Consider the following 17189-nt stretch of genomic DNA (forward strand, 5'->3'; position numbering starts at 1 on the left):
GATTGTCACTCTGTGAGGCAATGTATTGCCTTTAGTTGTCAATTCTATTGATTAGTTAGCGCATATTCTTATTAAAGTTATTAGGAAATCTCGTATTGAGTATATATTTAACAAATTAGGACCATATGATATATATATATGCTCCAACTTGAAATGTTGTAATTTAAAGATTGTAATATTTAAAATTTTGTATTTTAGGTTGTCAATCCGAGATTGTGCTCTTTCTTTTGTATATTCTTAGATAGTATAAATAGCACTGTAAGCTTGAGGGATAATTAAGCAAAATTTTCAAAATATAAACTCTCTTATTTTCTTTTTCTTTTTTTTTCTTCTCTACTTTTCTTTCTTCCCCTTATTTTCTCATGGCTGCAATAGTTCAATAGCAACCTCTTTTCTCTCTCTTCCCTTCAATCTCTTCTAAATTTACATCATTGAAAATTCCAAAGCTAGTGACAATTATAATACTCCACGATGGCTTTGTCAAGACCTTGTCTGCCTCGTCTCCTTCCATATCTTCCTCTTCCATTACCTAGACCCTTTCTTCCAAATTGACCTCCATGAGAAATCTCTAAAGCATGTTTTTCAACATGAAAGCTTATGTATTGTTCATTTACAAGCAAACTGCTTTGCAGCTTATCAATGATTAACATGCTTATATCCTTAGACTTCTTTATGGAGTACACAACATTATCAAACTTAAAAGAGTCATGAAAAGTCTCTTCAACATCTCCTTTGTCTTCACCATTTGCTTTCATCTTGTTAACAATTGTAAGAGTTTTGAGCATTGTACTCATTCACATTTTCTTCTATCTTCATGTGAAGTACCTCAAACTCTCTTATGCACACTCAACACACGTGAAACCTACATATTTCTACTTCCTAGAATCCCATATGTCATTTGTTGTATCTTTTCTGAGAATCATCTCTAGGACCAAACTATTCCAGGCTTGAAAAAAAATATTCTTTCATTTTAAGTGTTTTAGCTTCTGATCATTGATGTTCTTTTGTGCTTTTATCATAACCACACCTTTTGTTGCTACAGGAATTTCATTCTCCACCGTGAGCATCACCTAATGCTAATGTCCATCAAATTTCAACAAGCAAAAGAACCCTCTGTTTTGACTACAAATCACTAGAATCATTGTTATTGTCATATTTTGGTATAGCATTTGGAATAAAAGAAAGCAAAACAACCCTCTTCATACCAAAATGCTTTAAATAAAAGAAAGCTTATAAAAACTGAAGTATGGGAAAATTTTGATGCCTAGAAATTGAAACATTCTTAGCTATATATATAGCCTTACATAATAAAGCTAAAATTAAGTAACCTATGTAAAACAAATTAAAGATAAGACTGACAACCAATAATTCCTCTAACAATCATGAATCCCAATAAAATGGGAGTTTTTATTCAATCCCCATAAAATGGAATTTTTGATTCAATCCCAATAAAATAGGAGTTTTACTGAATAAAAATTAACTGAATCCTAACAGAAACTAGGACAAACACCGATTTCTTTTTCCTTTTTTAAGTTTTGCGTGCAATAAGTAGACATATGTATTACACTGCTTTTCATCCAACCATCGCCATTATTTTGTCGGACTACAACTTTGAGTTCGATTTTAGAGATGATTTTGCTTCTACTGCAACACTCTGAAAAAGAAAAAGAAGAGTAGGAATGTAGATATCACATTAGTATAAAACTAATTTAATTTGATGCTTTTGTACTTTTTTCTTCACGATTTGTGTATTTAATCTGACAGTTATATTCCATACTCTATTTATGCAAATCATGCAGATCGATCCATATTTTTTATCAATATGATATAAACATTGGATTGAGTTGAAACTTAATGTGCATTATTAAAGCAATTACATTGTTGAACCATTCAAACAAGCTTTAAAATAAGGATAAGAGTTCTTAGTTCTTACCAGTGGCATGCCTTTCATGGCTCTTTCTTCCAAATAACTCGATGGTTTAAAGTAGCTACCGTACATTTCTGACAATTTCTTGAGGCTCAAATAGATATGCTTCGACCCAACTGTATCTGCCCAGAACATGATACCACCACTGCAACCGAAGCGATTGTTTTATAAGACATGGTGAAAATAAGAGATCAAGTAACCAACCATTACATAGAGAGTGCAAGAAACCAAATTCATTTTCTTATAGCAAATAGTGACTGAATTTGGCAGGCAAACTATTAGCAAATACTGATTCTTAATAGCAGATCCTATAGCAGTTAACAATGGAACCATTAAATTCTCCAAACTTTAAAGACTATTCTTGAGTTCATGTTGCAGAGACTAAAAATTGGTGGCGAAGTAGTTACCGGTAGGATGGGAAGCTCATTCCGAGTACAGATGCAACATCAAGGTCTGATGCTCGAGCAACGACACCCTCATCCAAAACACGACATGCCTCGTTAATCGTTGGAAACAATACCATCTCGGTAATTTCTTCATCTGTAACTGATATAGGCTGTTGAATGAGACCCAACAAAAATAAATCAGAAAAACAACGGAAGATATAGAGTGGCTTTTTTGTTCTTAACGCATTGGCACACAGAATGCTTCCAGCAGAGGAATGAACCCCCAAAATGTATAAAATTTCATGTCATACAACTTTTTCTTAAAGAAATATAAAAGGCTAAATACCTTTCCACCAGGCATAATATTCATAAACTTTCTAGATTCATCAACAATAGGTAGCACTGATGGATCAGGTTTTGGCTTGCTTCCTTTTTCATGAACATAAAATCCTTTCCCGTTGCTTTTGCCTAAAACACCAAGAAAAAAAAACCAATGATTCGAAATGCTAGACAATAAAAAATTATTAAAAACATGAACAGAAAGAAAAACCAAAAACTCTTTTTACCATTTCGTCCATTTTTCAACAAAAGTTCAGTCAATGGAGACCTGAATGTTCGATCAGGGAATGCATTTTCATATTCTTTCCCAGAAGCCTTGACTAGTCTAAATCCACCCAAGTCTTGAAGCCTGCAAGTATTGCAATTGAAAACAATAAATTATCACTATTCATTCAGAAGGCATTTCTACATGCATTAATTTGAAATAGAGCTTCCCAAGTAATTATGCATGGCACAAGTAACATAAACCATGCATGTGGGAGCAACTGGATTTGCACAAGTTAATGTTGCTATTATTATGCCAAAATCATCATTACCATTTCTATTTGGACCTATATGTAGTTTGTACTTGTATTTCACCCATTTTCTATCTCATAAAAGAGATTATCCATGAACCAATATACACATTAAACTCAAAAGTCGCAAAAACTACTTTGGGAATGGGAAGAAACATACTGGAATGGACCTAAAGGAAAGCCGAAGTTCCTGATCGCTCTGTCAATTCTGAACAAGTCCACACCAAGATGGACCAAAAGATGTGGGATTTGCGTATAGGGGAAGAATGTTCGATTAACAGCAAAGCCAGTGCAATTAAGAACCACAATAGGAACTTTCTTCATTATTTTCCCAACTGTTAGGAGATCAAGAATAACTTGCGGAGAAGTTTTCTCTGTTCGTATAATCTCCAGGAGAGGCATTATATGAGCAGGACTGTTCATCAGAGAATCATACAAAAAAGCCATTCAGATAACAAAGTAGTCAAGTTTTTGATAATACAAAAACATTTTAGTGTCAGTCCAACAAAATATAATTCATTTCAGTTAATAGCAGCACATGCTTCCACTAAACCAGATGACGGTGGAGGTGATGAGGCAAACCTAACAGAAATTCATGTTAAAACAATTCATTTTATGTAATACGTAAGTCAGATTATTATGATGGTAATAAAAATACATTAGCATACAACTAAAACAAGTTTAACAACCTAAAAAAATGAGCCCCAATGATACGATCTTGTGATTTGGTCTTTTCTCCAATTACATTAAGGTCAATGGAGGATGCATTTGTAGCCAAAATGCAGCGAGAAGAGCAGACCTTCTCGAGCTCGCTAAATATTTCTTGTTTCAATGGACTGTCCTCAATAACCGCCTGCAAAAGGAATAAATAATGAAGTAAACAACTTCAGCCAGTAAAGATAGTTAGGCATATATGCGTCTTATATTTTCTAAATCCTCTGATATCATAAAAAACCGAAGTTACTAAGTAAAATTTGATAAACAAAAAATTCAGAGGTAAAACTTCGATTAGATCATTTTTATTCTGCCTCAAATTTCTGGACAGATCATGTCCTGCAAAAAAGATTGATGGTGCCAGGTTGCATATGCTTTTTCTGAAGCTAAATCCTGTGTGGACTGGGTTGCTGGAAATGCTAGAGGAGATCACTTATGTTTTCTTATTCACAATCTTCTTCCTGATAGCTTGAAGGCTTTGGTCAACGATGGCTGCTTGGGAAAGCAAACGCCTAGTTCTAAATTGGATTGATCATACACACTTCTATAGACTCGAGTAAGAATAGAAAATTCCTATGTTCCTTGGACTCCAGTCCAAGTATTGGGAATGAATATTTGGCTAGTCATGAGCACTTCCAATTTTCCTGACCAGATATACATTGGAAAATGAAGAGCTGGATCAATATAGGAAAATTCTGTTTGGCCAACTTGAGATTATCTTCTGATATACCAAATTAGCAAAGAGAAAAGCAATCCAAGATTTTGAGCTGCTGAAGACAAAATATCCCACCTCTATGACCATATCCATTTCCTTAAATTCTGAATAGTCAGAAACTCCTTCGAGCATAGAAAGGGCTTTTCTCGCCTTATCCAGTGTCACTTTTCCTCTAGCTACCAGGCTTTGGATATTTGCTGCCACCAAAAGGAAAACATGTAATACTTGTGTTTGACACACATTGAAGCATAAGTATTGGGTATGATTCTACAATTATATGATAAAATTTTTGGGGGGTTCGTGTGATAATGTACTATATGTCAGTAATCCAACCCTCCAACAGGCCTTCTGTAAAGATTAACATCCAAATATTATAATATCCTTAAAACTATAATATTCACAAATGTAGCACATAATGTATCAATGTAATAGCCACCTTCAACTGTTTTCATTCCTTTTAGAAGATATTCAGAGTTGATTTCCCTGAGGAAAACAGTTACGCTGCTAAGGATAAGAGATGTAGCAATTCCAGAGCCCATTATGCCTCCACCAATGATACCAACTTTCTTGACATGATTTGGTTTGAGGCCGACGTCAGTAATGTTTGGCACCTGAAGAAGCAAAAATTCATGGAAAATTTTGAACTGCTGAAACATTACAATTTCTCACTACCAACCAATCAACTTTCGTAACAAAAGCAATGGATTCCCTAATTGCAAAAGGATGGCAATGCATCAAGAACAGTTTTTAGAACTCAATCCATCATTTAACTCAAAATCACTGCAAGAGGGAATCAAAGAGATAACAAATTCTAGGAATCATTAGTTACCTTTGCTGTAGCACGTTGGGCGAAAAAAAGATGAGTAAGAGCTTTCGTAGTGTTTGACTGAACTAATTCTTTGGACACTGCTGCCTCCTGTTACAATAAGAATGTATATATATTACAATCCAGATGTTGCAAGGCAAATTAACTAGAAGATTGTACGAGATGAAATAATGAAAATTGAAAGGTTAGAATCCAATCAAAGTTGTCTCCGAACATAACATACTGTGGTGGAAATAAATGGTTCTTCCTGAGATAGTCAGCTTGATGTTACTAGCATTAGGAAACAGCATAAACGTTGATGTTTAATGTCTAGTAAATGCAAGGCCTCCAAACCAAAATACCTTTAGAAGCCCTTTATATCCTCCATGGAGAAGGCCCTCCTCAACGGCATCGAGGCATGCAAGGTGTTGAGGCATATTTGGAGCTGTCCTTTTGGCTTGTTCTCTAGCAGTTCTTAACAACTCCTGTGCTTCAGACAGGGATCCGATTTTGTCTGTCCTGTGGAGAGAACGCACCCATGGTTTACATCCGTCAGAAATTTCCAAAGCGTGTAGTCGAGACACTCTAACTAACTCTTCAGAGGTTGCTATTTCATCAATAAGACCAAGCAACTTTCCTTCCTCAGACATTATTGACTTAGAAAACTGTTAAGAGTAAGTTTAAACCGAATTAGATTTAATGACAAAAAAATTGCCTAGATAAATCATTTAACCATGCAAAATTAGTTCCAGGAAAGAAGCATGGATGTCAAAAGGAAGTAACCATGGTTGGGGTCTCGTATTAAGAAGGAAAAGATGGTGGTTTTGTACTTCCAAAGCTTACTTGCACCAGTGAGTTCTATAATCATTCTATCAGAACCATTGAGCAAAATTAAATCCAGTGGGAAATGAATGATAGTTCAAAGATTTTATCACCAACCAGAAACAGGACTGCATGATGCCTCTAACCAAGCAAAAGAAACTAATGACACAAAATTAAGGAATCAAGACCACATATTTTAATATGATGATCAGTCACCATGATATGTCTCTGCTCTACCCATAACAATCTTACCAGCATCATTTCAATAGCCTTTGATACCCCAACAAGCCTTGGAAGACTTTGAGTACCTTAAAAAACAACCATATTACAGAACAAGTCAATGTTTGTAAACCTCACCTCAACGAAAGCACTATTTCACCAGAAGAACAAAGCTATGTTTGAAGTTCCACATAAGAAAGCAGCCATACCTCCGAGTCCAGGAATCACCCCAAGTGTCAACTCTGGCAACCCTAATTGAGTTTTTGAAGCAGCAATACGAGCATGGCAACCCTGTATGAGGTTGGAATAGAATGAAAGAATTCAGCTATGATTTGACAATCAAAGTGGCTACAATAGAAGTGAATCACCAGTGTTCCTCAGCAGATAATACAAACCATTGCCAATTCTAAGCCACCACCAAGAGCCAATCCTTCAATAGCTGCAACAACTGGCTTCTTGCAATCTAGATTATGGAAGACCAACATTAGCATTTTCAAGATTACAGAAGATCATTTTTGGATAATTACAAATAATGAATTTAACCTGTTTCCTGAGAATGTCTTGTCCCTAAACCCTAAACTAGGTATTACCAAGGATATTATGAAATCAAGTTAGTTGTTTAAACCCTGGCAGGGTCTATACGTGTATTCCATATTCTTGAGATGTTTTAGGAAGTTTTGGAGTAGTGGAGTCAATTATGATCAGATATCTGAAAGAATTAGTGTCATCAAATATGTTATTCTTGACATATGGCTATTACCACCAGTGATATAATAATTTTAAACTAGAAAGTATTTCCCTAGCGTGAACTGCAGCCTTCTTTAGTACAGAAGCTGACATGATACTGGATGCACTGAACTTTATTCACTTCTTCATGTCAACAAGGGATTTGGTGAATCCGAAGTATTAAGTTCAAGAAAATCATAAAGGCCAAGGACAGGTACGCACCCTCTATAGTGTTGAGAACAAGATCAATTGATTCAATTGCTCGATCCGAAGTATCACCTGTCATGCCAACATTTATTGATGCATACTTCAGTACTTCCAGAAAACGTATAAAACATGCAAACAAGTACAACCTTGATTGAAAAGGTGACAACCAACAATGAAGAACTCATACCGCTGGGATTCTGAAAAGCATTGATATCAAAACCCCCTGAAAACCTTCCACCCTTGCCTTCAATTACCATGAGAACGAAAGAATCAGCAAAAAATCTCCAGTATTAAAATCAACTTTTTAACATGACCACCTTTCCCGTGCTTGCACTATGCTATGGTTCATTTTCACAACAAACAACTAAAAACTATAATTAGAAAGAATCAGTCTCGTAACTTAAATGCAAACTCCAGATCCTTTTATGTATGGGTTTTAATATAATTTCTTCTTTTTTTCAAGGAAAAGGCATCCAATAAAATGAGCAAGGAACTCCAAAGCTCACCAGTCAAAACAATAGCTTTGACATCTCTTCTCCTAGTAGCCTCACCGAACTTCTCCTTCAGTGCGGCCAGCACTGTGTACCATCAGAAATTTGACAAAAAGCATAAATAAATATATTTCTAAACGAATAAAACATCAAAACAGAGAGAGAGAATCATAGTATAGATAAGTGAAAGGATCAAAGGAGTGATAAGTTAAAGCATACTTGCAGCGTTGATGATATTCAAGGGAGGATTAGAGATGGAAATGACAGCGACACCATCGTTTCCAACCTCCATCGTCACTGCCATTGCCATTGCTTTTTCTTCTGCCCTTTACTTTGCTTTTAATCTGGACAAGGACAAGGGAGTTTAAATAAAGAGGCTTGAATTTTAGACATGATTGAGTAGGCCACACAGAGACCTGTAGCTAGAGAGCCGACGAGCCACCGCTATTATTTTGTCGTCTCGGTTGAATTCAATCTTTCTGATTTGGAATTGTTCAAATTTAATATTTTGTTGATATAAATGATATCATAACAACAACATTTCAGTATATGACCAAAAATAAACAATATTGCAGTAACATTTTCAGGAAGTGAAATTTGCGGCACGTTTCGTAAAATAAAAATAGCCATTACATTTAAAATATTTAGATCTGAGCCATTTAAAAAAAGAGAAAAATAAATAAGTAAACCACTGTTTATAGGACTTATGGTATTTTCTCTTTTCTTTTTTTATTTAACTTCAGAATTTTTGTATGTTTTTCATAATTTTTTTGGCACTTTTTCATGTTTTTTATTCTCTCATTTACCTTTTTCAAATTTTTTATATTTTTTCTCTTTTTATTCCCTTATACACGCCTCATATTTTTTACTCCTCCTTTTTGTATCTTCTCTTAATTTTGATAAATTCTCGTAATCTTTTATACATCTTCGAAATTATCCAAAATATTTAATTTTAATAAAATATTATTTTGCATATTGTGAATTTTAATGGAATTTTTTGAGGGAGAAACATTATATATAAGGATAATTTTATAAGATTAACCAATATTTGGTAATTCATCGTAATTTTGGGTACTTCTTTATTTATTTTGGTATTTTCTCTTTTTTTATATATTTTCTCACAATTTTTGGTACCCTTATGTTTTTGTTTTTACCCTTTATTTGAGTTTTTGATATTCACTCACGTTTTTTTAGTACTTAGTATTTTTATATTTCCCCATAAAATTTGATACTCCTTCATGTTTTTCGGTACTCCTTTAATTTTATTTTGTGTTCCTCTTCATTTTTATACTCTCTTGTGTTTTTTTTTTTATTAGCTCAAAATTTTTATATTCCCATGTAAGTTTTGGTACTACCAAAAATTAGTTCATCTTATTAAACTTGTTTTATTTTTGCTTTTCAATATTTTTAAAACTATAATTATATATGATTTTTTACCAAATGTTAGAATGAAAAATTAATAATTTAAAAGTTGTCAATTTTTCCACCTACAAAATCCATTGAAATTTCTTAATATGAAATTCAAAATCCTCTACAAACTATACCAAAAATTTTAAGGGTATACCAAATATTATGAGGTGATACAAAAAAAATGTGAGGAATACCAAAAAATGGAGTGCCGAAATTTATTATGGAATACCAAAAAATAAAAAATAGGAAGTACAGTACAAAAATTATGAGGAACTATCAAATATTTGAGCTTATGAAATTTACTGTATTTATTTAATTTTTCAATATTTTTAAAAGTGCTATTATATATAATTTTGTGTACCAAATATTAGCATGAAAATTTAACAATTTAAAAGTTACCAATTTTTTGTCTACAAAATCTCATTGAAATTTTGAAAAATATTTTTTACTCCAAAATTATATTTCTTATTTCAAATTCTCATTTCAAAACAATACCAAAATTCTAAAATCATACCAAAACTATGAAAAAATACCTACAAATATGAGGGAGTGTCAAAATTATGAAAATATCAAAATTATAAAGGAATACTAAATACAAGGAATATAAAAAAATATGAGGAGTACCAAATATTATGAGGGAATACTAAATATTATAAGGAAATAAAAATAAAAATAAAAATCATGCAAAAATACTAAAAATTATGAGGTAATACCAAAAAATAAGGAAATGCAAAAATGATGAGAGACTAAAAAAACATAAGAGACTACAAAAAATTACAGGAGAATATTAAAAGTTCTAGGAGGATACCAAAAATGATTAGTCTTATTAAATTTAATTTATTTATTTTAATTTTTCAGTTTTTTAAAATTATCATTATATCTCATTTTTCAATACTAAATATTATCATGAAAAATAATAATTTAAAAGTTATCAATTTTTTCGTTTATAATATTTCATTGAAATTTCTTAATATGTAGAATAATATTGTTATTTAGCCCAAAATTATATTTCTCATTCCAAATCTTTATTCGAAAGCATATAAAATTATGAGAAAATACAAAAAAATAAGAAAGTATCAAAAAAATATTAGAGATAATCAAAAATATGAAGGAATATTAAAAGATAGGAGTATCCAAAAATATAAGAGAGTACAAAATTATATGAGAATACCAATCAAACATGAGGGATTATAAAAAAATTACGAGGGACTAATAGAAATTTTATTTCGAGAGAATACAAAAATTTCGAAAGTATACTAAAAATGTTTAGGGTATACAAAAATTACGAGGATATACAAAACAATGAGAAAGTGCCAAAAAAATATTAGAGATTATCAAAAAAAATGTCAGGGAATACTAGAAAATACAAGAACCAAAAAATATACGAGAGTACAAAAATTATATAGAAATACCAAAAAAAAAAAAACATGAGGGATTATAAAAAATTACGAGGGAGTACTAGAAATTTTATTTTGAGAGACTACAAAAAATTTCGAAAGTATACCAAAAATTCTTAGAGCATACAAAAAATTACGAGAGAGTACCAAAATATTAAAATATGCATAAAAAATTATAAAGGATACAAAAAGTTATAAAGATATGTTTTATTAAATATTTTGGTATTAACTTGTAACTCGTTGAACAAGTATCTACTTTTTTTTACACAATGCTTAAAATTAGGTATAGTCTCTCTCTAACCCATAAATAAGAGGATAATGCACTTCAATATAATCAAACCTATATCCTCTTGTATTGGCAACAATACTCATGCCAATCGAAATAAGACTCAATCAACAACTTTTTATAAATGGTAAAAACTAAAAAAAAAAAAACTAACTAGGAATTTGTAATAATTGAATCTAATTTTTTTAAATATATAAAATATGTACAGTATGCGATAATTTATTTAATTGAGTAATGCTTTGTGTTGTTTCAATCAAAGATAAATTTGGCTATCAGTCCTTGTAGTTTGTGAAAGTTGTGGATTTAATATTTTTTACTTCAATTTTGATGTTTTAAGTTCTTTATTTTAAATTTTAAAATTTCAGTACTCACAAAATGATAATTGTTAAATTCATTTAATTAAGTTATGCTATTTTTGAAATTTGATTCATCAAACATATTATTATATATGTAATATCATGTTAGTTTCTTATTTTCACATATTACATACTAAAAATTCAGTTAATGAATCAACGACAATCATTTGTGTCAAGATTGAATTTTCAAAATTTGAAAAGTATAGGACTTAGAATGCTCCAATTGGAGAATATAGACTATATCTACAAGTATACACACAATACATGACTAATAATTGGATTTAACCAAACTTATTTAATTGCTATTGTTTAGGTCATGACTAAAATTTCAAAATCCCAAAAGTACAAGACTAAAATTGACCAATTTGAAAAGTGCAATGACTAAAAATAACCAAATTAAAGTATAGAGTTAAATCCACAACTTTGCAAAGTATAAGGTCTAATAGCAGAATTTAACCAAAAAAATGTTTTGTGTTGTTGAAATTGATGGAACACTTAGGTTGTTTGATAAACCATTGAAAAAATTAAATCAATTGAAAATTAATATTTTTAGTGGTTTAATTTTTAATCGCATTTGATAATTCATAACAAAATGTAAATGATAATTTTTTTAAAAATGGAAAAAAGTGTAGAAAATGATAAGTAGATAATGAACAATTTATTACTTAATGTAAAATTTTTAAATTCTTTTATTTTATTTCTTTTAAAATTATCATTTAAATACTTTATCTTTAAATTTTGAAAATTAAATTTATCAAATACTTTTAACTTCATGAAATATACCAAGCAAATTTTATAACTTAAATACAATACTTAACTTTTCAACACTTAATTTTTCAAATTCTCAACTTGCAATTAAAAATTTTAGCAATGTATATTTTGTTTTATTTTACTTGAAAATTTTCAAACATTTTAGTTAAATATTTTAGGAATAATGTAATTTAGATACAACAATGTTTTTTAACTCATAAATTAAAATTAATAAATAAAACTATATTTATTTACGTACAAGATGTAGTAGGAGGCAAGTGCCATGGGTTGTGTAAAGGAGCTCGCAACCATGACACATGTGAATGATATTTCTTGTTCGTAAGGGGTCACATGACCCAATAGGACTGGCCCATTACTTGGAGAGATTGAAGGCCCATCTACAAAGCATGGCAAATATGGGAAGTAATCTTCGAAAATATGCAATCTTAGAGAATTTGTAATCTTAGAATATTTGATTCTGTGAATCTTAAAGATTTGATTTTGTATATTGCTTTTAATCTTGGTCATTGATGTACTTTAATCTGTACTGTTGAATTTAGGGAGACTCAACTATAAATAGAGGCATCTCCCCCTCATTGTAATCATTTCATTCTTGAGTAACAGAATTCCTTGAGAGCATTCACTCAAACTCTTGTGCTTTTACTTTTCAGTGGCTCTTCTCTTCTTTCGAGTTCTTTTTTTTAGTTGCTTCCGCATTGCATTGGTGCCTCAGAGGAATTCTGTGAAAATCTTCACTTTATGAGAGTTAGGCTGATTTAGGTGTATTTGAAGTGAAAGAATCGCCTAAGGCCGCACAGATTGTGAGATTGAAAGTCTAGTCTTATGACGGTATTTGAACTAAGGTTGCGAAGGCACCGTTCAATATGTCGAAAGAAGTTATCGACCAGATTAAGCCAATGGAAACCCATGGTAGGGCCAGGAAAGCAAGTTGATCAAGGGACATGCTATCGACTTTGGAAAATCGGGTATTCAATCCCAAGGAGTCCATGGTAGACATGAGGGAGATGCTCGAGGTGGTTAAGGGATACACAGATGAGTTGGATTCAATTAGGGATCTATTGAGAAATGTACCCATATTGTAGTAAACACGTAACTGTTTTCTATTTATTTGAATGATGAATAAATAAATAAAGTTAATTTCACATTTCACTATTATATCTTTTGTATTTATGTCTTTTATATTTTGCATGCATAGTGAAATTTTGGCAAACAAATATTAACTCATTAATTGTCTAAAGTTCAAACTAAATATAAGTGGCATTGTAAAGAACGTTTACATTGCGAGAAAGACAACTTACTTCAGTCAATAAGTCAAATAAGTCCGTAATCCCTTAAAAAAAATCAAAGTGAGCATTTGATTTAAATACTAAGAGTGATTATTATGTCATCTTACAATTCCAATTGGGGAGATGGCTGGTCTTAGCAATCAGAGCAGTTAACTCCACAAGTAGAGACATAGATGTATTTATTGGTAGAATGATACATTGGACTAGACCCAAGATGAATTAATCCTAAATCCGTTTGTGAATTAATTTACTTGTGACGTTCATGGTGTGATTTACCTAAATCCTGAGTTAGTTACTGACCATGAGTGTGCAACTCATGTGCTTTGATATAAGTGGAGACTTATTGTAACACCCCAAACCTGGCCTAGACATTATGGTCGAATCTGGCGATGTCACATGGAATGGAAATTAAATCGCATTTATCAAGTTAAAATATATTCGTTGATTAGCTACTAATTATCTCGTCCATTTCAAATTTATTTCTTTGTTACTAAATCGTTCAAAAATATTTTCTATAGTGGAAGCTTTTAAAACCGTGACATTTGAGGAAAACTATTTACATTTAGTAAAGTGGTTATTTTTAATAAAACTGAGTTTATGTTGAGTTTGGCAGTTTAAAAACCCATGAAAACAGTCTAAATCTGAAATAAAAGCAAACAGTCCAAAAGTCCCAAATTTACAACCAAATACCTCAATAGAAATAGAAAATAAACTATAAAGGAATGTAAAGCAATTTCAAAATAACCCATGTGGTCACCGTTGAGTCCTCTGCCCCACCGATCCGTCTAAGTTTAGGGATTACCTGTACACATTAAATAGAAGGGGTGAGTTTACATAAACTCAGTGTGTAATCCCTACAGAAAATATGCATATAGTTAATTAGCAGTAAAAAGTCAAATGCAGTATGGGGCCTAAGCCCATTATAGTTTCAGTAGCAGTTCAGGCCTTAACCCATTTCAGTTTCAGTATCAGATATGCATTAGGGTCTAAGCCCATCACAGTCACAGTATCAGATATATAGTCTACCTAACCAGCCTCTACATACCATCTCCGTCCATCCTTACACTCCAAGTAGTACTGAATGCGGCACGTAATCAGTATATTGCAGCTGAACTGCCAGATAATAGGCTTAAAGCCTTTCAGTACACTTCCTCTAATATATCATCATCCCAACCTAATGCAATGCAACATACAATATGTCATGTTGTTATGCAACCATTAGTCATACGTAAACAAACACACACACACACACACACACACACACACACACACACACACACAGATCATACATTCAGGGGTCTAGGTAATGCTTACCGACCCTATAGTAGGTTCATAATTGACTTGGGCGACCCGTGCAACCCTAGGAATCATTTCAGATAAATGGGCTCACACGCCCATGTGGCTTGTCTGTGTGGACCCACACACCCGTTTAGCCCACATGCCTAGATTTGTCTTAGCCCATATGGATCACAGATCTGGCCCAAATTCCCATATGCCCATGTGGCCTACACAGCCCAAATCAGTCTAGCCCGTGGGTTGGACATGGCCTACCTGGCCATCGCACGACTGTGTCTTGTGCACACAGCCTGGCTTTCTCGATCACACGCCCGTGTTATGGCACACAGCCTACCACACGGGCGACCATTGCCCATATAGCGTAGATAGTGAGGTTTTCGGCTTTCGTAGAAACCTCATTTTCTAGGTTTTTGGGTACACACCTAGTACGATTTCGATGTAGAAACAATTCCGAGCACCTCAAAACCTATAATCAAACAATAAAGCATTGAATTAAACACTTAGAAATCGAACTAAAACTGAACCCAAATCGAGGTACTCATCCTTAAAGCGACGAAACTTACCCCAACCACCTCGAATCAGTCAATCACGAAACAACACGAGGAGAACCTTGGTCCTCACAATATGCTGTTGCCAAAGACACAATAACCCCAATAAAAAACTTAATATTCACAACTTACAAACTGCAAGAACCCACTTACGAAACATGTGACGAAAATCGAACTAGCGAAGGTGATGGTGGAAGTAAACAAAAAGAAACAAAATCAAAGAGAAGATAGAAGAAAGAAGAGCAAAAGCCGAATATGGGAGAAAGAAGGAAAGGAAGAAAACGTCTTTTCCCCAAGAGTCACCGAAATTTTGAAAAAGAAAGAAAAATTATCAAGAACTAACATTTTGACCACAAATCCCTAAATTCTCTCCTAGTTTCACTCCCACAATCCCCGCTACTCACAACCACCTCAGTATTTTGGCTAAACTGAAACTCCTACAGTCCACTAAGAAAAAATCAACCCCTTGCTCATGCAAGGATTCGAACACAAGTCCTCCAACATCCCAACACTCAACTTAACCACCAGACCAGTAGACCCATTCTGTTATATACTTACAAACAATTAATTAAAAGCCTACTGACCAGAGATAGGGCTTGATTTAGAAAAATACCAAAATTTAGCCAAAGTCATGGCTTGAACTTGGGACCTTCCACACACACCCAGAATACATAACAATTGAAGCAGATATATATTTATGTCAAATTTACAAAAAGCTGAAATTAACAAATTTTGGGGCGTTACACTTATGCTCTAAAGATGATCGAGCCCATAGTCGGCATGTTGGGTACATGACTTGTGTATGGCATGGCTTTACTAGCAACAGTGAAATTCATAGCTCAATTAAAGAGTTAATGGTATCATCTAATTGGTATTGTGTGGATTGATAAATATGAAATGTTGTCAATTATTTTTTCTTGAACGAGCAATTTATCATAGTCATTTGTGCTTAAGTTTAATCATATAGCTGTAGTTTAGACATTTTACGAGTTTGAGGGAAGAAAGCCTGATAATCATGAGTCCTCTTTTCCCAAATTCAAGCCTAAGGGTAATGGTGGGAGAGACAAAAACAAGCCAACAGTTTAATTCCTGAATTCTTTGTAAAGGCAACAGTCTAATTTTCAAATCAGTTAATACAGAACCATTATTATAATCAATATTTTTCTTTCCACATGCAGGTTGGATCAATATAAAACTTCCATCAGTAAGACTTTCAGCTGGTCATAACTTTTAGAGGCATTTTCAGAGTTCCCAAATAAAAATGGAAAAGAGTTTACTTGGATATATACGAATCCCATTTTTCAAATTTACATAACCATGAAAACCAACTTCGCTGAACCAAAACTCACATTTACTAACCTTTACATAATTTGTTTCTTAATAAAAATCTATAATAAAATTTTCAAATGCTGAACATGCTCAGATTCTGTTTTAGAATAGGTCATAATATCATTAATAAACACAACTACAACTATATATATCCAGATGAGACTGAAAAACCCGATTCATCAAATTCATATATTAACAGAGACATTGATTAGTCCAAGCAACATTATTAGAATTCATATAGCCACATCAAGTTTGAAAGTAGTTTCAATATACCACAATCTTTAACTTGCAACTGATAATAACTGGATTTCTATTTATCTTCGTTAACACTATTATACCTTTTAAGCGATCAAACAGGTTGTCTATACAAGATAAAATATATTTATTCTTTGTCTTGAATTTATTAAATTTTCACATTCAAATAAAAATCCCAATTTTTTTTTATAAATCTTTGATCCTATTTCTTGAGTATCAATTAGATAGATATATAATATACTAAAATATTTTACAATCGTCCAAATCATTTTTAGTATAGAGATAACTAAAATAACTCAGGTTGTACTATGTGATTTACCAGACTCACTATGATCATTTCACTATTCTGACATTTCAAATCAATTCATTCCGGTCTACAGTCTACTATA

General features: G+C 32.5%; 1 protein-coding gene across 2 annotated transcripts; it reads right to left on the reverse strand.

The window, feature by feature from the left end:
- Positions 1-1368: 1368 nt before the first annotated feature.
- LOC108484106 (peroxisomal fatty acid beta-oxidation multifunctional protein AIM1) lies at positions 1369-8419 on the reverse strand. Of its 2 annotated transcripts, XM_017787768.2 has the most exons (19): positions 8283-8419; positions 8086-8210; positions 7882-7953; positions 7563-7619; positions 7391-7447; positions 6838-6905; positions 6652-6733; positions 6476-6531; positions 5764-6066; positions 5426-5512; positions 5033-5207; positions 4672-4793; positions 3857-4020; positions 3328-3582; positions 2880-3001; positions 2660-2781; positions 2335-2483; positions 1934-2072; positions 1369-1654 (listed from the first exon to the last, which is right to left on the reverse strand). In XM_017787768.2, the coding sequence occupies exons 2-19, from the start codon at positions 8174-8176 to the stop codon at positions 1604-1606; spliced, it is 2172 nt and encodes a 723-aa protein (XP_017643257.1). In that variant the 5' UTR covers positions 8177-8210; positions 8283-8419; the 3' UTR covers positions 1369-1603. The 2 variants fall into 2 exon arrangements, with proteins under 2 accessions (XP_017643257.1, XP_017643258.1); XM_017787769.2 differs by having other exon boundaries at positions 8086-8390.
- Positions 8420-17189: the final 8770 nt, after the last annotated feature.

Source organism: Gossypium arboreum, chromosome 6, assembly GCF_025698485.1.
Source record: "Gossypium arboreum isolate Shixiya-1 chromosome 6, ASM2569848v2, whole genome shotgun sequence".
Lineage (NCBI taxonomy): Eukaryota > Viridiplantae > Streptophyta > Magnoliopsida > Malvales > Malvaceae > Gossypium > Gossypium arboreum.